General features: G+C 40.7%; 1 protein-coding gene across 6 annotated transcripts in view; it reads left to right on the plus strand.

The window, feature by feature from the left end:
* The window catches only part of LOC139759747 (L-asparaginase 1-like), a 96,507-nt gene that overhangs the window by 26,015 nt on the left and 50,459 nt on the right, over positions 1 to 20,033 (plus strand). For all 6 annotated transcript variants that reach the window (XM_071682183.1, XM_071682178.1, XM_071682182.1 and 3 more), the window contains exons 4-11: positions 25 to 142; positions 3,707 to 3,818; positions 4,730 to 4,855; positions 11,603 to 11,813; positions 13,805 to 14,010; positions 15,030 to 15,122; positions 16,967 to 17,080; positions 17,283 to 17,498. In XM_071682183.1, coding sequence (XP_071538284.1) covers positions 25 to 142; positions 3,707 to 3,818; positions 4,730 to 4,855; positions 11,603 to 11,813; positions 13,805 to 14,010; positions 15,030 to 15,122; positions 16,967 to 17,080; positions 17,283 to 17,498 — 1,196 coding nt within the window. The remainder of the gene's footprint in view (positions 1 to 24; positions 143 to 3,706; positions 3,819 to 4,729; positions 4,856 to 11,602; positions 11,814 to 13,804; positions 14,011 to 15,029; positions 15,123 to 16,966; positions 17,081 to 17,282; positions 17,499 to 20,033) is intronic.

Consider the following 20,033-nt stretch of genomic DNA (forward strand, 5'->3'; position numbering starts at 1 on the left):
ACGTACACGTTCTCTCTTCTGCAGGATTGGCGCCCATCCCTCGAGAGCTGGAGACCAACATCCGCCGTTTTCCCCACATGCACGACGAATACTATGCCAATAAACGCTTCAACGGCTCAACCAATTCGCCACTTGTCCTCCCGTCAGTGTCTTTGTACCTAGTCGTTTCCTAGTACCTGGTTGTCTTCTAGAGAATGTTTAGCACATACTAAGTAATGTTAAGATGCGGTGGATCCCGTTTATATTCTAGTATATCCTTTCCCCCAAAGTGGTACCCTAGCAAGTCCTCAGGACAAGTGGTGTCCTACTGTGACACATGGAGATGATTGAAGAAAGCCTGACTGAGATAACGTATGGGCCAAAAATGGAAGGAGCGAGAGCAGACTAGGAGGATAGAGTGAAGGAGGCTTTTAGGGTATCGGGACCTGAACATTCAGGAGAGTGAGTGACGTACATTCGATGGAATGTATTAGACGGATGAGTTACATGAGAGACGAGGAGCTGTCACTGGGGAGAACCAGGGCATATGAAGCAGTCAAGGTAAACCATGGGATAATCTTTAGGGCATCAGGCTGTTGATCTTAGGTTCTAGTAAATTATACATATGAAGCCCCTCCTGCCCCTGTGTTGTGTTTGTTTCTTGCCAGTGTTGTATACTAAGGTTGTAAAAATACAAAGGAATATTAAAAAAATCCCTCTTTACCTCAGTATTTCAGGTGTTATTCCATGTGTTAATGTCTTGCATTTCAATATGCAAGACTTTTTTCTTCTTTCTTTCTATATCATAGAATGCTTAGTACTTGCTTCATTATTATGAAACTACATTATTTCGGTTCAGCGTTTTGTCTCATAGTAAGATATAACCTTTTCGTTATTATATCTTGTCTGTGATATTTTTTCTTGTGTTTTGACCCATATTTTTGTATTTTCTTAATACTTTATCTTTTTATTGTGTACTAACTTTTTGTGATATATCTTCTAGTCTTTCTTTTCTCTTATTTGTTCCTCTCTTGCAGAATCTCTTGGTTTCACCTTCAATCACCGTAGAATTTCAACGATTGTCTGAAGTTTCATCTCTCAATTATTAGTTGTACTATCTGCTTGTCTATCTATATCTTTGATGCATGTTCCTACTTGGAACTCCCTCGGGAGGGTGGGGGGAGAGATAGAGTCATCATAACTAGTGACCTCCACTGCTGCTTCTTAGCCTTTGATGCCTCACCATAAGCAGGTCAGTGGCAGAGGGCAAGTCTAGCACAGTGTTTGCAGAGGCTCCTACTTAATGTTCCAACTGACTACTACTACCTAATGCTCCTGACTAAATGTTCCTTCCTACCACTTCTACCTAATGTGTCTGCCTGTTGCTCCTACCTACTATTTCTATCTGCTACTCCTACCATTTTGTCAAAAGGCAAGGCAAGCACATAATGGTCACCACAGTAAAATCTAAAGTGAGTTGAGTGTTGTCAGGAGTTATGTATGACAAGGAGAGGTTGTATGTTTATCCACACGTGGGTGAAACAAAGAAAAGAGCTACCTGGGTCAACCCAGGCAGGTAGTACTGGTAATGTACCTACCTGGTCATTGGCTGCCTACCAACTGCTACTACTACTTGCTTCATCTGTTATGTAGTATTTTCCTGGTAAATTATATGGGAGGGTATTGATTGAGAGGGTGAAGGCATGTACAGAGCATCAGATTGGGGAAGAGCAGTGTGGTTTCAGAAGTGGTAGAGGATGTGTGGATCAGGTGTCTGCTTTGAAGAATGTATGTGAGAAATACTTAGAAAAGCAAATGGATTTGTATGTAGCATTTATGGATCTGGAGAAGGCATATGATAGAGTTGATAGAGATGCTCTGTGGAAGGTATTAAGAATATATGGTGTGGGAGGCAAGTTGTTAGAAGCAGTGACAAGTTTTTATCGAGGATGTAAGGCATGTGTACGTGTAGGAAGAGAGGAAAGTGATTGGTTCTCAGTGAATGTAGGTTTGCGGCAGGGGTATGTGATGTCTCCATGGTTGTTTAATTTGTTTATGGATGGGGTTGTTAGGGAGGTGAATGCAAGAGTTTTGGAAAGAGGGGCAAGTATGAAGTCTGTTTGGGATGAGAGAGCTTGGGAAGTGAGTCAGTTGTTGTTCGCTGATGATACAGCGCTGGTGGCTGATTCATGTGAGAAACTGCAGAAGCTGGTGACTGAGTTTGGTAAAGTGTGTGAAAGAAGAAAGTTAAGAGTAAATGTGAATAAGAGCAAGGTAATTAGGTACAGTAGGGTTGAGGGTCAAGTTAATTGGGAGGTAAGTTTGAATGGAGAAAAACTGGAGGAAGTAAAGTGTTTTAGACATCTGGGAGTGGATCTGGCAGCAGATGGAACCATGAAAGCGGAAGTGGATCATAGGGTGGGGGAGGGGGCAAAAATCCTGGGAGCCTTGAAGAATGTGTGGAAGTCGAGAACATTATCTCAGAGAGCAAAAATGGGTATGTTTGAAGGAATAGTGGTTCCAACAATGTTGTATGGTTGCGAGGCGTGGGCTATGGATAGAGCTGTGCGCAGGAGGATGGATGTGCAGGAAATGAGATGTTTGAGGACAATGTGTGGTGTGAGGTGGTTTGATCGAGTAAGTAACGTAAGGGTAAGAGAGATGTGTGGAAATAAAAAGAGCATGGTTGAGAGAGCAGAAGAGGGTGTTTTGAAATGGTTTGGGCACATGAAGAGAATGAGTGAGGAAAGATTGACCAAGAGGATATATGTGTCGGAGGTGGAGGGAACGAGGAGAAGTGGGAGACCAGATTGGAGGTGGAAAGATGGAGTGAAAAAGATTTTGTGTGATTGGGGCCTGAACATGCAGGAGGGTGAAAGGAGGGCAAGGAATAGAGTGAATTGGATCGATGTGGTATACCAGGGTTGACATGCTGTCAGTGGATTGAATCAGGGCATGTGAAGCGTCTGGGGAAAGCTGTGTAGGTATGTATATTTGCGTGTGTGGACGTATGTATATACATGTGTATGGGGGTGGGTTGGGCCATTTCTTTCGTCTGTTTCCTTGCGCTACCTCGCAAACGCGGGAGACAGCGACAAAGCAAAAAAAAAAAGAAAAAACTTCTCCATATCCTGTATTTTGCATAATCTTTTTTTTTCTGAACTGATTTTCTAATTTGTTTACTGTTTGTTTCTGCTGTGTACTGCACTTATGGTCAGCATCTTTTCATACCATCTTCTTGTGGGTTCATATTTTGGGCCTTTTACCTGTAGTTATTTAAGTTTTACCATTAATTGATGAGAGACAGCGACAAAGCAAAAAAAAAAAGAAAAAACTTCTCCATATCCTGTATTTTGCATAATCTTTTTTTTTCTGAACTGATTTTCTAATTTGTTTACTGTTTGTTTCTGCTGTGTACTGCACTTATGGTCAGCATCTTTTCATACCATCTTCTTGTGGGTTCATATTTTGGGCCTTTTACCTGTAGTTATTTAAGTTTTACCATTAATTGATGATTCTGTTCTGTAACAGTACTATCATTTTCTTTTACCATCTATTTTTGAACTATTTTCTCTTCATATTATAAAGTAGGTGTACTTGCACACCACTGTTCCATAGAGATTTGCACCCGTGCTATTTATAACTTATCCTTAGCTTTAGAACACTAACGGTAATCATTTATCATTATTATTGAAATACCATAAAAGTTGCAAGTTTTTTGTTTTAGGGACTGCAAGGAAAAACATCGAGTGGCATACTGGGTTTACGAGTATGAGCCTCTCCTTGACTCTTCCAACATGACCATGGATGACTGGATCCGAATTGCAAAGGACATCCGGGTCAGTTGTACCTTCTCTTTTATATATGTTGATGTGCATTACATATCCTGGGAAAGCTTTTACTTTGTTCACACATGTAATACTGTACTGGGGAAGACATTAAGGTTAGGCTCCTAATAAAGTCAAATCAATCATAGACATATTGTACAAAAATCAGTGTATATCTTCAGTGCTACATACATTAAGAGAACTCCTCACTAGGTGGTCGGCCAGTACAGAAAAGTCGAAACACACCGTAGCATACACCATTGTCTGTCCTCTCGCACCTTCTGTCATCCACTTCTCAGTGGGCTCCCTCACCATTCTCTTCCAGGGATGTAGATGCCTTCTTTATTTTCTTCTGCCTCACTCCTGTATGCCTTCCTTACTAACTTGTCATCAAGACCAAACAACTTGAAGTTGCCTCATTGGGCCTACTCTGACACTCTGACCTACCCTTTATCACGACACATTTTTGTCATCACTCATGTTTGCTTCACTGTTGCTCCATCTGTCTCCTAGAATCACAAATTCTGCTGAAATAGCTAATTTTTCCATCTTGAATCTTCTATTAGTGTTCCATGCCATGTCCAGAAAAATGTTTGTTGAATCTTGAGAGGTGTTTTCCCAGGCATTTAGAAAACTTTTTTTATTAAGTCATTGAGGTGGAGTGCACTATATTAAAACGCGCTGTTGATGTTCTTGCCATGAATCTGCCTGTGATTAGAATGTAATTGTTTATATTCCTTAGTATAATTGAAATATTATATCTTGGAACTCTCTTATTATAGAAAAAACATATAAGGTAGTGTGCAGTTCTTATTCATATTATAAAATGGTTATAGTAATATAAAGTAACCATACATAAAACTCTATGTTTGACTGTTTGACCCTTCACCATGCCAAATTGAAAAGTAACAAATCTCTCTCAGGGTGTGTATGAGATGTTTGATGGCTTTGTAGTACTTCATGGAACTGATACACTGGCCTATACTGCCTCAGCCCTGTCTTTCATGCTGGAGAACCTAGGCAAGCCTGTTGTCATCACTGGATCCCAGGTATCAAATGCATCATCACTGTTCTACCTCCTCTTTTGTACCACAGTATCATTTTTCTCTTTGTTTATACCATAGCATTGTAGACTTGGTGTTTGCTTGTGGTCACAGCATAAGAGAAAATTCACTTTTAGCAAGGCTGTACCATTGTCAGTTGATAAAAGAGAGTACAGTCTCCTCCAGGAACTTCTCAATCTAAAGGAATCCATCTCTTCCATGCTTCCAATTGTAGCACAGGCTCGAAGCTGCATGAGCTATAAAAGGGTCCTGTAGTTATGTATGATGATACATACTTCATCAGTGTATCTTCTAAATAATTGGTAATGTTCATTATGTAAAGTCAGTATTTATTTTTACTCTCATCCTTGTCTGTTTTCTATCATGGTAATGTTCTATATTGTACTCTTTCTGTCTTTTTTATCCTTCTTATGTTTTCCATCAATTTTTTTCAGTTCATCATTGTTGTACCTTCTAGGTCTATCTATCTATCTATATATCTCTGATGTATGTTCCAACTGAAACTCCCTCAAGGGGGTTGCCATGACAATAGAGTCTCCATACCTATTGTACTCCAGTGCCTCACCCTTAACAGGCCACTGGCAGAGGATAACTGTAGCACAGTGTATGTAGAGGCTCCCACCTAATGTTCCTACTGACTACTTCTACCTATTGAGTCTACCTAATGCTCCTACCTACTACTTCTGTGTAATGTATCTACCTAATACTCCTGCTTAAATGTTCTTTCCTTCCTCTACCTACTGCTTCTGCCATTTTGCCAAAAGGTAGGGATAGCGCATAGTGCTCACCGCAGGAAAATCTAGAGTTACAAAGAATGAACTGTGTGAGTTAATTGTTGTCAGGTGTTATGTATGACAAGGAGAGATTTTATGTTCGTGGACTGAATGCCAGTAGTTCATGTGTGGGTGAGGCAGAAAGAAAAGACAGATACCTGGGTCAGAGGAGTGCAACTTGACAACCACTGAGGTGCTGGCTTGCTACACAGCCATCACTGACTCTCCCAGTATCCAAGGAGTGCAACTTGACAACCACTGAGGTGCTGGCTTGCTACACAGCCATCAGTGACTCTCCCAGTATCCAAGTATGTAGTACTAGTAATATACCTCCCTGGTCGTTGGCTGCCTACCAACTACTACCTACTATCTTCTGTCATTTATGTTTTATTTTTATCTGGTATTGTATTTTTTGCCATAGTTCTTTATTGTTCTTTATTGTTCTGTATCATGGTTTCTTAATTCATCTATGCTGAACTTTATTTATCGTAGACTCTGGTCATGGACAAAAGTCTTCTTCAAAGCCAGACCTAAATGATATATAAAGGAGGGCTGAAAACTAGAGAGAGAAGAGAAGGAATAATCCAAGAGTTTTGCAGGAAGAGGAAAACCTGCCCTTCTTAAGGAAAAAAAAAAAAAAAAAGGAGTTCATAACTGTTAAGGAAGACATGAAAAGGTAAAGAGTTTTGGATCTTAACCATGCAGGGAGAGCAGCAGATGTCACAATGGCTCACAGTGGAGTTGCTGGTAGCCTTAGAATGGTCATGTGATTTAGTGGCTTGTTGAGTATTACTGGGGGCATATAACTAGCCACTTATTTGGAGCAGAGATTGAAGTAGAATTTGTAGAAGATGGAAAGTGAACCAACATTGAGGGATAGGGTAACTGGGTCAAGTTTTGAGGTCAGTTTAAGTGTGTTCATAAGTTAGATTGCTTTGCGGATTTCCATTTGAGGAAGTCATCCATACATATAAATGGAGCACTTGTTTAGTGGAGAAGAATTTATGACATCTGAACAGGTCTTTCTGTGATATAAAGAATATAGAAAGTAAGAAAGTATTAAGAGGTTTAGAAAGAAATAGGAAGAAATTGGATTTAAGTGTCATTAGACTTGGGTTGTGACTGCCCTTCAGGGAAATTCTGTCCAAATCAGAGTATAAAGAGGCACTTGTGAGAAGCAGAGATGCAGATCAAGCAGATGGAGTGGATCAAAAAAAGTGAAGGAAGGTAATGATCAGTTGTCACCATATGAGTGCTATTAGGTATCTGTTGAAAAAAGAAAATAGAGTATGAAAAGGAGGAAAATGTTAGAAACAGGACAGAAACATGAAGGTCAACAATGTTGATAGGGAAGAAACTAAGAACCATTTTGTATCACTTGTTTTGTACTTCAGATTTTGATTTTATCTTGTTATATCTAAATCTCTTAATTTTTCCATTGAGATATAAGTTTTTTTGTTTTTTTTTTTTTAACTATTCGCCATTTCCCGCGTTAGCGAGGTAGCGTTAAGAACAGAGGACTGGGACTTTTTTGGAATATCCTCACCTGGCCCCCCTCTGTTCCTTCTTTTGGAAAATTAAGAAAAAAAAAAAAAAAAAAGAGAGGGGAGGCTTTCCAGCCCCCCACTCCCTCCCCTTTTAGTCGCCTTCTGCGACACGCAGGGAATACGTGGGAAGTATTCTTAATCCCCTATCCCCAGGGATACACAATAAATATATATATATATATGTATATATATATATATATTCCCTGGGGATAGGGGAGAAAGAATACTTCCCACGTATTCCCTGCGTGTCGTAGAAGGCGACTAAAAGGGAAGGGAGCGGGGGGCTGGAAATCCTCCCCTCTCAATTTTTTTAATTTTCCAAAAGAAGGAACAGAGAAGGGGGCCAGGTGAGGATATTCCCTCAATGGCCCAGCTCTCTGTTCTTAACGCTACCTCGCTAACGCGGGAAATGGCGAATAGTTTGAAAAAAAAAAAAAAAAAAAAATATATATATATATATATATATATAAAGAGAAACATGCCATTCATGTAAACCATTTACACCAAAGTAATAAAAGCTCATACACAATAATATAGATATTCATAATATTTTTTTTATATTTATTATACTTTGTCGCTGTCTCCCGCGTTTGCGAGGTAGCGCAAGGAAACAGACGAAAGAAATGGCCCAAACCCCCCCCCCCATACACATGTATATACATACATCCACACACGCAAATATACATACCTACACAGCTTTCCATGGTTTACCCCAGACGCTTCACATGCCTTGATTCAATCCACTGACAGCACGTCAACCCCGGTATACCACATCGCTCCAATTCACTCTATTCCTTGCCCTCCTTTCACCCTCCTGCATATTCAGGCCCCGATCACACAAAATCTTTTTCACTCCATCTTTCCACCTCCAATTTGGTCTCCCTCTTCTCCTCGTTCCCTCCACCTCCGACACATATATCCTCTTGGTCAATCTTTCCTCACTCATTCTCTCCATGTGCCCAAACCACTTCAAAACACCCTCTTCTGCTCTCTCAACCACGCTCTTTTTATTTCCACACATCTCTCTTACCCTTACGTTACTCACTCGATCAAACCACCTCACACCACACATTGTCCTCAAACATCTCATTTCCAGCACATCCATCCTCCTGCGCGCAACTCTATCCATAGCCCTCGCCTCGCAACCATACAACATTGTTGGAACCACTATTCCTTCAAACATACCCATTTTTGCTTTCCGAGATAATGTTCTCGACTTCCACACATTCTTCAAGGCCCCCAGAATTTTCGCCCCCTCCCCCACCCTATGATCCACTTCCGCTTCCATGGTTCCATCCGCCGCCAGATCCACTCCCAGATATCTAAGACACTTCACTTCCTCCAGTTTTTCTCCATTCAAACTCACCTCCCAATTGACTTGACCCTCAACCCTACTGTACCTAATAACCTTGCTCTTATTCACATTTACTCTTAACTTTCTTCTTCCATACACTTTACCAAACTCAGTCACCAGCTTCTGCAGTTTCTCACATGAATCAGCCACCAGCGCTGTATCATCAGCGAACAACAACTGACTCACTTCCCAAGCTCTCTCATCCCCAACAGACTTCATACTTGCCCCTCTTTCCAAAACTCTTGCATTTACCTCCCTAACAACCCCATCCATAAACAAATTAAACAACCATGGAGACATCACACACCCCTGCCGCAAACCCACATTCACTGAGAACCAATCACTTTCCTCTCTTCCTACACGTACACATGCCTTACATCCTCGATAAAACTTTTCACTGCTTCTAACAACTTTCCTCCCACACCATATATTCTTAATACCTTCCACAGAGCATCTCTATCAACTCTATCATATGCCTTCTCCAGATCCATAAATGCTACATACAAATCCATTTGCTTTTCTAAGTATTTCTCACATACATTCTTCAAAGCAAACACCTGATCCACACATCCTCTACCACTTCTGAAACCACACTGCTCTTCCCCAATCTGATGCTCTGTACATGCCTTCACCCTCTCAATCAACACCCTCCCATATAATTTACCAGGAATACTCAACAAACTTATACGTCTGTAATTTGAGCACTCACTCTTATCCCCTTTGCCTTTGTACAATGGCACTATGCACGCATTCCGCCAATCCTGAGGCACCTCACCATGAGTCATACATACATTAAATAACCTTACCAACCACTCAACAATACAGTCACCCCCTTTTTTAATAAATTCCACTGCAATACCATCCAAACCTGCTGCCTTGCCGGCTTTCATCTTCTGCAAAGCTTTCACTACCTCTTCTCTGTTTACCAAATCATTTTCCCTAACCCTCTCACTTTGCACACCACCTCGACCAAAACACCCTATATCTGCCACTCTATCATCAAACACATTCAACAAACCTTCAAAATACTCACTCCATCTCCTTCTCACATCACCACTACTTGTTATCACCTCCCCATTTGCGCCCTTCACTGAAGTTCCCATTTGCTCCCTTGTCTTACGCACTTTATTTACCTCCTTCCAGAACATCTTTTTATCCTCCCTAAAATTTAATGATACTCTCTCACCCCAACTCTCATTTGCCCTTTTTTTCACCTCTTGCACCTTTCTCTTGACCTCCTGTCTCTTTCTTTTATACATTTCCCACTCAATTGCATTTTTTCCCTGCAAAAATCGTCCAAATGCCTCTCTCTTCTCTTTCACTAATACTCTTACTTCTTCATCCCACCACTCACTACCCTTTCTAATCAACCCACCTCCCACTCTTCTCATGCCACAAGCATCTTTTGCGCAATCCATCACTGATTCCCTAAATACATCCCATTCCTCCCCCACTCCCCTTACTTCCATTGTTCTCACCTTTTTCCATTCTGTACTCAGTCTCTCCTGGTACTTCCTCACACAGGTCTCCTTCCCAAGCTCACTTACTCTCACCACCCTCTTCACCCCAACATTCACTCTTCTTTTCTGAAAACCCATACAAATCTTCACCTTAGCCTCCACAAGATAATGATCAGACATCCCTCCAGTTGCACCTCTCAGCACATTAACATCCAAAAGTCTCTCTTTCGCACGCCTGTCAATTAACACGTAATCCAATAACGCTCTCTGGCCATCTCTCCTACTTACATAAGTATACTTATGTATATCTCGCTTTTTAAACCAGGTATTCCCAATCATCAGTCCTTTTTCAGCACATAAATCTACAAGCTCTTCACCATTTCCATTTACAACACTGAACACCCCATGTATACCAATTATTCCCTCAACTGCCACATTACTCACCTTTGCATTCAAATCACCCATCACTATAACCCGGTCTCGTGCATCAAAACCACTAACACACTCATTCAGCTGCTCCCAAAACACTTGCCTCTCATGATCTTTCTTCTCATGCCCGGGTGCATATGCACCAATAATCACCCACCTCTCTCCATCAACTTTCAGTTTTACCCATATTAATCGAGAATTTACTTTCTTACATTCTATCACATACTCCCACAACTCCTGTTTCAGGAGTATTGCTACTCCTTCCCTTGCTCTTGTCCTCTCACTAACCCCTGACTTTACTCCCCAGACATTCCCAAACCACTCTTCCCCTTTACCCTTGAGCTTCGTTTCACTCAGAGCCAAAACATCCAGGTTCCTTTCCTCAAACATACTACCTATCTCTCCTTTTTTCACATCTTGGTTACATCCACACACATTTAGGCACCCCACTCTGAGCCTTCGAGGAGGATGAGCACTCCCCACGTGACTCCTTCTTCTGTTTCCCATTTTAGAAAGTCAATACAAGGAGGGGAGGATTTCTGGCCCCCCGCTCCCGTCCCCTCTAGTCGCTTTCTACGACACGCGAGGAATAAGTGGGAAGTATTCTTTCACCCCTATCCCCAGGGATAATATACATATATATATACATATACACATACACACACATACACATACATACGCACATATATACACACACACACATACATATATATACATATGAAAAATGTAAGAAACAATTTAGAAAACTGAAACTTCTAGCTTGAAATGAATGAAAAAATGAAACAGGAATCTTTCATATACAATACAAATGTGTACATAAAAATATGATGCCTTTTAAGATACTTTGTAAAAAAAATTTACTTTAGAATATCAAGTGAATACTCCATCAGCAGCTGCTGTCATTTTGAGCCCTCCAAGTGTGCACAGCAGATATTCCTTATTGGCCTCGTCACCCTCATTTTCCACCCAAAGCTTCAGGAGAAATGCAACTTGGCTCTCCACGCTATCCTCCTTCTCTGCTTTATCTTTCTCAATAAAATCAATCTCATCATTTTTGAATCCAAGCTTTTTGAAGAGAAGTTTCCATGAATATATTTCATAATATAGATATTCCATGTGAAATGTTTCCATTTTGTATTCATTTTATTCTCCTCAAAAATGATCCTCAGATCCCTCTCTTTGAGACAAGGAGTGATGGAAGGGACAACTTCATTGGCTCAGTGATTATGGCAGGCAATTACACAGTCCCTGAAGTGACAGTTTTTTTCAATAACAAGCTGTATCGTGGAAACCGAACCACTAAAGTTTCCACTGGCAGGCTACAAGCGTTTGACTCCCCAAACATGTCTCCACTGGCTGTTGCAGGCATTTCCATTCAAGGTAAGGAATAATGAAAGAAGACTGAAGGTTTTGTAGGGAGAAGGAAGAAAAGAAGGGTATTTGTTTCTTTTCTCAGAGAGGAGCTATTTCCATTTATGAAAAATGAGGGAAGAGCTATGTTTCTCAAGGGACAACAAAGGAGGATATTAATTCCCTGAGATAACGAGGGAGGTGTTTTGACTTGATTGGAATTAACGAGTAAATAGATTTTTTATTTTTTTCCTATAATACAATTTAAAGTAAAAATATAGTACTTACCCTTATTAGGATATACAAAATGTTTATACATGAATGTGTTTAATATGATCATTTAGACATTAATTGTATTCTTTTTCCCCTTGGAAACTCCTCAATGGAGAGTTGGTCATGGTAGGAAGTCTTCAGATTGCCCTCTACAAACAAACTTTACAAGGGAGTGTGGTGGTGAGATATGGAGGCTAGTGGCAAGCCTGTTTTCAGATGATACTATGTTGTTTGCGGAGAGTGAAGAGGAGTTGCAGAATGTTGTAATTGTGTTTTATGATGTGTGTAAGCAGAAGAGATTGAAAGTAAAAGTAAAGTAATGGTGTTTGTAAGGAAAGGGAGTGAGAGTATAATTTTGCAAAACTATATGGAGTGAAAGAGGCAATTGTACTAAATTGTGCTGTAGATTGCAGAAAAAAAACTGGAAGTGAGGGAATTTAGTGTCTGAGAGCTGTCTTGGGTAAGTGTGATGATATGATATGGGGTAGAAGAGTCATTGGATCCCCTAATGAGATAATGAAGGGTAGAAGTGTAAGTATGGAAGTGAAGAGAGGATTAAGGGACTGCATAGTCCTCCCAACCCTGACCTATGCAGCTGAAACATGGACATGGAATGAGGCACGGAGGTCAAGAATCCAGGCTGTGGAAATGAGCCATTTGAGAAGAGCTTTTGGTGTGACTAGATGGAGTGAAGAAAGAAATAAAAGGGTGTATGAGAGATGTAATATGGCAAGGATTGCAAAGAGATTGAATTGTAGAGTTGTAGAATGGTTGAAAAGTAATACTTTGAGGTGGTTTGGGCATGTGGAAAGAATGCAAGACTGGGAGTTTAAAAGGAGAGTGTATGATAGTACAATTAAAGGCATTGGTGTTAGTGGAAGACCACCTGGGACATGGGCAAATAGGGTGGAGGAATACTGGAGGGAGAGAAATAGAGGAAGAATGCATGGAATGATGTATGCAAAGGAGGCATGTAAGGACAGGAATAAGTGGAGACTTTTTCCTTGGCCACCCCTTGATGGGGGTTCCTGGAGGGAGCAGGCTTCAGATATATAGATAGATAGATAGTACTGTACAGGGAGGGAGTTTTACTCTTTTAGGGACCCATCTCTTGAACACTCTACTATCATACAAGCTTTTGAATTTATGAATGCTGTCTACTTTAATCATGTTCTCAGTCACTGTTTCATTCATCCACCACTTTTATATTATAAAAGTATTTATTTACACCTCTATTTATGAATTTCTCACTTAATTTTATGTTATGTCCTGTGTTTGCTCTATCCCTACATCTCTCAAAGAAATCTCCACAGTCCACTTTAAAAACTCAAAGGTTGTGATCAGGTTGTGCTTCAATTCCTGCACACCTGCATACCTGGAGAATTATACTTTTATTTATGCTCAAAACTATTTGCGTGGACGCTGATTTTATCAAGAAATCACGGCCTTTGTATGCTTACCGGACAAGCAATAAACTTTTTCCCACCTTGAGAAAGACATTTAGTAATACCCACATCCAGTCTGTACATATATCTGGTATGCAACATCATCTCAGATATTTAGTCTGATTATAAGAAAAGGCACAGTTAACATAAATAGGTATATAAAGGACATTAATAGGTATATAGATGACATTAATATGTGAAATAAAATATGTAGACTAAGAAAGTATTTTTTGAAATAGTTGTCGTTACAAGTCAAAATTAACCCATTTAGGGATAATCATTAATGTGAATATTTACTTACAGTGGACTACCGTTCTGTGTTCCGGCCGACTCACTTGGAGAAATTTACAGTGTTTGACCGTCTGAACCGTCATGTAGGCCTTCTGCGAATATTTCCTTCCATATCAGCTGAGACAGTCCGCTCATTTCTCCAGCCACCCATGGCTGGAGCTGTCATTCAGACATATGGGGCTGGTAACATGCCCTCAAACCGCACTGATATAATGGAGGTAAGTCTTGTGTTGCTTCTACTTTAGCTTACTTTGCTGATCTAGGATCCTCTTCCTTGGGGATCCCAGGAAGCCATCCGCATCCACTTTGTGGGCCCACAGGTCAAAAAGTGAGTTGATGTGTGTATCTCTGTCTGGGGGAATGCAGGGCAGTTCAATTATTCACTGTTAAATGTCTCCACTTTTAGTTGTATTGTTGGCATAAGTGGTATTGTGATAAGCTGAACCAGTGTTCATAATGCTAGAGAGGTGAGTGGTGACCAGAATGCAGCAAGGGTATGTGATGTTACCATTGCTGTTTAGTATGTTTTGGATGGATGGTTGAAGGAGGTAAATGTGAGAGTCTTGGAAAGAAGGGTAGGTTTGCAGTCTGTTGAAATTGGAGGGCCTGGGAGAAGAGTCAGTTTTTGTTTGCTGATGACATGACTTGTGATAAACTTGGTAAGAGACTGCAGAAGCTGGTATCTGAGTTTGGGAGAGTTTGCAAAAGGAGAAGTTGAGAGTTGTTATAGACAAAGATAAGATTATGAAGTTCAAGGAGGTAGAGAGATGGGTTGAATGGAATATGAGTTTGAATGAAGAGAAGCTAGAGAAAGTTGAGTATTTGAGATACATGGGAGTGGATATGGTTGTGGATAGAACCATAAACGTTTGAATAAGCCATAGGGTGGTTAAGTGGCCTAAGGTCCTGGGTATATTGAGGAGTGTCTGGAAAGAGAGGTCACTGTCAATGAGGGCAGATGTGGATGTGTTTAATGTTATGGTATGCCCTGGTTCAGTCCTCTGACAGCACATCGATCCAGATATACCACATCATTTCAACTTAGTCTATCATATGAATGCCTTACACCTTCCTGCATGTTCATGCCCCAATTGCTCAAAAATCTTTTTCACTCCATCCCTCTACCTCCAGTTTGGTCTCCCCATTCTCCTTGTTCCCTCCATTCTGACACATATATCCTCTTTTCTTTCCTTGACCTACTTAATACAACCTCATGCTAATTATCTCTCATTTGCAGGTCCTGAAGGAGGCTACACAGCGTGGAGTTATCTTGGTTAACATCACCCAATGTATGCATGGTGCTGTTGACAACATATATGAGACTGGAGAGGTAAGTATTTCATTCATATGGATAAAAATGCACATTAGAATTACTCTTACAGAATATGATGTGTAGATCTGTCTTCCTGCTAAGAAAGGAAGCACATAGTTTTTTTCTGTCCTTGATTTTATTCTTTTTTTCTTCAATAATCAGTACTTTTTACCTGAAACTTAGTAAAGATGCATTTGGCTTGACCCATAAGATTATGTGGGAGTACATGGAAAGGATGGACAGTAGGAGACTAGATGTTCCATGACAAGTTAAAACTGGGCCCAACATAGTAGTAGAAACAGGATAGTATGGCAGAAGGCACCTCCTTGCTTACTACTTGCTCTCTGGTATAATTGTGGCAGGAAATATGTCGGTCAAATTCATGTTCATCAAGTTTCTAGGCCTTTGACCTGACCAGGAATGACTAGGTTAAAAGCCATTGATGTCAAGGGTGTAGTGAAGAGAAGGGTTGTGCTTGATGAAAATGAGTTGTGCTCACCTCTGTAGGACATAAATGGTCATATTTATGGCTTTTGACCTGATCTGTAATGCTCAAGCCAAAGGCCTTATTTCCTCAGTGTATGAATTGATAAAGATGATTGATGGTTGTTATCACTCACAATTATGGCCTGACCTTTGACTTGACTCATAAGTGAAAATGAGTGGTGTGGGTGCATTTGACAGGGACTGGTTAGATGACGATTTGTCACCTGTAGTGGAAGTTTGCAAGTTTTGAAAAACCCCAGAATTTATCTCTGATATACTGCTCTGACCAGAGGGACAAGGGGTAGATCCCTGATTCCAATTTCCTTCATTTGCATGTGATCTTTTCAACAGCCTTTTAACTATGATAGACTAATTGTGAGCTCATCTGACATTGTCTGTTTATTTGATTATGAAATGAAACTAGAACAAGTGTGATGCACTGAAAGTTTGGACAGGATTCCTGTTGTCGTGATCCATCCAATACAAATCTCTCAATTTGGTGCATTTTAGTCAAACTCAGATATAGCAAAAGCTCTGTGGAAAGTCCATTGGATATGATGATCCACCCTCCTTGTGTCTTCCACTCATACATTTACAAGGAGGTATAGTTGGTCAGGTTGGATTTGGGCCTCAGTTCAGGAAATATTCTCCTCCTGACCTTTAGTGGGATCAAAAGTGGTAAAAAAATCCTAAAACAGCTCACAGGACATAAGTCTCACTAGTTTTCCTGCCTGCCACTACATATCAAATTCATTACTAAGTAGGTAAGTGTTGACCAAGTGTATATTATATAGTAGGATTTAGGGATGGCAATTATCCATGGTCATATACTAAACCCACTTCTTGGAGAATATTATAAAGGTGGATGGTTAGTGGAGAAGACTCTTGAGTTGGAAAAAAAGCTGCCACAGGACAGTGACAAGACAATGAATGTGTGACATGTCTGGTAAAATATGAGGAATGAAACTTGGTCTTGTACTTATGGCCTGATTATACCAACTGCAGGGGTTGCCAGGCATTGTATGACATAAGCAAATAGCTTGCATGATACAGAACCCTAGAATGTAGATGTTGAACTCCCATTTTCTGTATTCATAAGGTAGTCCCAACTTAGGAAGAAATGAAGTTTTATCCTTCTCCACAATATAGTATGGGAGATATAGTATTTTGTTGCAGAGTTTCCTACAGTGAGTGGCTGGGGAGTCCACCTTAGTTTGAAAACCTCTTGGAGAAGGTAAGGCTCTTGTTTTTGGGCAGGAAATTTACTGAGATTAATCAGATTCATAAGAGATCAGCATGATTTCTACTCAGTATCTAAGGATTTTGTGTTTGAAAGGGGTAAAATTTCATCTTCATTAACTGCTCTGTCTTTTCAGGCTTTGGTGGATGCTGGGGTCATGGCAGGTCTGGACATGACCCCTGAAGCAGCACTAACCAAGCTCAGTTATGTATTGGCTAAGAAGAAATGGGATTATGAAACAAAAAAAAAGGTCTGTAATTGTCAGAGCTGTGAAGACCATTTTCCAATTTGATTTCTAGCACTGGATTTATTGAGCATAGCTTGGGCAATCAATGTAGAGACAAAAAAAAGTATCCAAGAAGTTTGTAGGATACTGAATTTATCAGAATTATTAATATTGTGTAAAGAATATTCCTTTAATGTTGACTATGATGAACTGTTTCTGGTGGCAGATGATGACAAGGAATCTGCGAGGGGAAATGACAGTAGTGGCTCAGGATGATGAAAATTATAATCATGAACTGGATGTTGTCAGCTCCATTGCTCGTGCTCTTCAGTTGTCGTCAGGTGATGATGTTGAACACGTAAAGGAACTGCTTATTCCCACGTTATTTCTTTCTGCTGTTGTAAATTCAGACCTTGGTCGTCTAGAAGAGATTTACCAGCATGTAAGTGCAGTAGTTGATACATTAGTTGTATTTTGAGCATGTTATACTCTAGCTGTATGTCCCCAATTTTGTATGAAATACTTTATGTCAGAGAGAGAAAAAACAAAAGGTTGATAGAAATAATTGTAATGTTTTTGGATGAAAGAGGTACTTTGCAGTACAGATTATGCAATATGTTGATTTCTGTTTTAAGTAAACTAAGTATGAGGGCTCACTGAGTGTTCATAGTTTAACTTTATTCCAGATTGATAATTGCTCAATGGCAGTATCATAACCAATAAGGTTAGGAGGTGCTGCTATATTGGTAGGGGCTTGAAAGTTGGGAAAGGTTTGAATTTCAGTGCCTCAAGGAGATATTCTAGTTTGATCGAGTATCCAAGTCTCACCCCACCTTTTCATGGTGGAACAGAAGGGGAAGGTGCTGCTCAACTCCATCAGGGCAATAGTATTTTTTTTTTCTTAAACAGAGACACTTGAGGTGTGCTGGGGTTTTAGTTAGAGCCCCAGTGCTTTTGGGAAACACTGCACTGGAGTTGCCTTTTGCCAGTAACCTGTTAAGGGTGAGGCACAAAAGGCTAAGAATCCAGGGTAAAGTCTGCCAGTTATGCTGCAAAGTGAAAGGGATAAGCGATTGAGGTTCATGGCTCTAAATGTGAATGGGATGACTGGTGAGAGTAAAAAGAAGGGAACTTATGGAGAAATTTAAAAGTAATAGTTCAGATATGCAGGAGAGAAACCCATATCCTTGGGCTCAGTGTGTGGACTGAAAATGGAAATGATGAATGCAAGTTGTTGGAGGGCATAGAAGGAGGGTTGCTGTGGATGGGAATTGATGTAAAAGGGAGGGAGCAGGGGGGCCAGAAATCCTCCCCTCCCATTTTTAATCTTTGCAAAAGAAGGAACAGAGAAGGGGGCCAAGTGAGAATTTTCCCTTTAAGGCTCAGTCCTCTGTTCTTAATGCAACCTTGCTAATGTGGGAAGTGGTAATTATATATGAATTTTTTTTTTTTTTTCATACTATTCGCCATTTCCCGCGATAGCGAGGTAGCGTTAAGAACAGAGGACTGGGCCTTTGAGGGAATATCCTCACCCGGCCCCCTTCTCTGTTCCTTCTTTTGGAAAATTAAAAAAGAAAGAAAAAAAACCGAGAGGGGAGGATTTCCAGCCCCCCGCTCCCTTCCCTTTTAGTCGCCTTCTACGACATGCAGGGAAAACGTGGGAAGTATTCTTTCTCCCCTATCCCCAGGGATAATATATGATTTTTTTTTTTTGCTGTCTCCCGCGTTTGCGAGGTAGCGCAAGGAAACAGACGAAAGAAATGGCCCAACCCACCCCCATACGCATGTATATACATACGTCCACACACGCAAATATACATACCTACACAGCTTTCCATGGTTTACCCCAGACACTTCACATGCCCTGATTCAATCCACTGACAGCACGTCAACCCCGGTATACCACATCGATCCAATTCACTCTATTCCTTGCCCTCCTTTCACCCTCCTGCATGTTCAGGCCCCGATCACACAAAATCTTTTTCACTCCATCTTTCCACCTCCAATTTGGTCTCCCACTTCTCCTCGTTCCCTCAACCTCCAACACATATATCCTCTTGGTCAATCTTTCCTCACTCATTCTCTTCATGTGCCCAAACCATTTCAAAACACCCTCTTCTGCTCTCTCAACCACGCTCTTTTTATTTCCACACATCTCTCTTACCCCTACGTTACTTACTCGATCAAACCACCTCACACCACTCATTGTCCTCAAACATCTCATTTCCAGCACATCCATCCTCCTGCGCACAGCTCTATCCATAGCCCACGCCTCGCAACCATACAACATTGTTGGAACCACTATTCCTTCCAACATACCCATTTTTGCTGTCCGAGATAATGTTCTCGACTTCCACACATTCTTCAAGGCTCCCAGGATTTTCGCCCCCTCCCCCACCCTATGATCCACTTCCACTTCCATGGTTCCATCCGCTGCCAGATCCACTCCCAGATGTCTAAAACACTTTACTTCCTCCAGTTTTTCTCCATTCAAACTTACCTCCCAATTGACTTGACCCTCAACCCTACTGTACCTAATTACCTTGCTCTTATTCATATTTACTCTTAACTTTCTTCTTTCACACACTTTACCAAACTCAGTCACCAGCTTCTGCAGTTTCTCACATGAATCAGCCACCAGCGCTGTATCATCAGCGAACAACAACTGACTCACTTCCCAAGCTCTCTCATCCCAAACAGACTTCATACTTGCCCCTCTTTCCAAAACTCTTGCATTCACCTCCCTAACAACCCCATCCATAAACAAATTAAAGAACCATGGAGACATCACACACCCCTGCCGCAAACCTACATTCACTGAGAACCAATCACTTTCCTCTCTTCCTACACGTACACATGCCTTACATCCTCGATAAAAACTTTTCACTGCTTCTAACAACTTTCCTCCCACACCATATATTCTTAATACCTTCCACAGAGCATCTCTATCAGCTCTATCATATACCTTCTCCAGATC

The sequence above is a fragment of the Panulirus ornatus genome, chromosome 34 (assembly GCF_036320965.1).
Source record: "Panulirus ornatus isolate Po-2019 chromosome 34, ASM3632096v1, whole genome shotgun sequence".
NCBI classification, from domain to species: domain Eukaryota; kingdom Metazoa; phylum Arthropoda; class Malacostraca; order Decapoda; family Palinuridae; genus Panulirus; species Panulirus ornatus.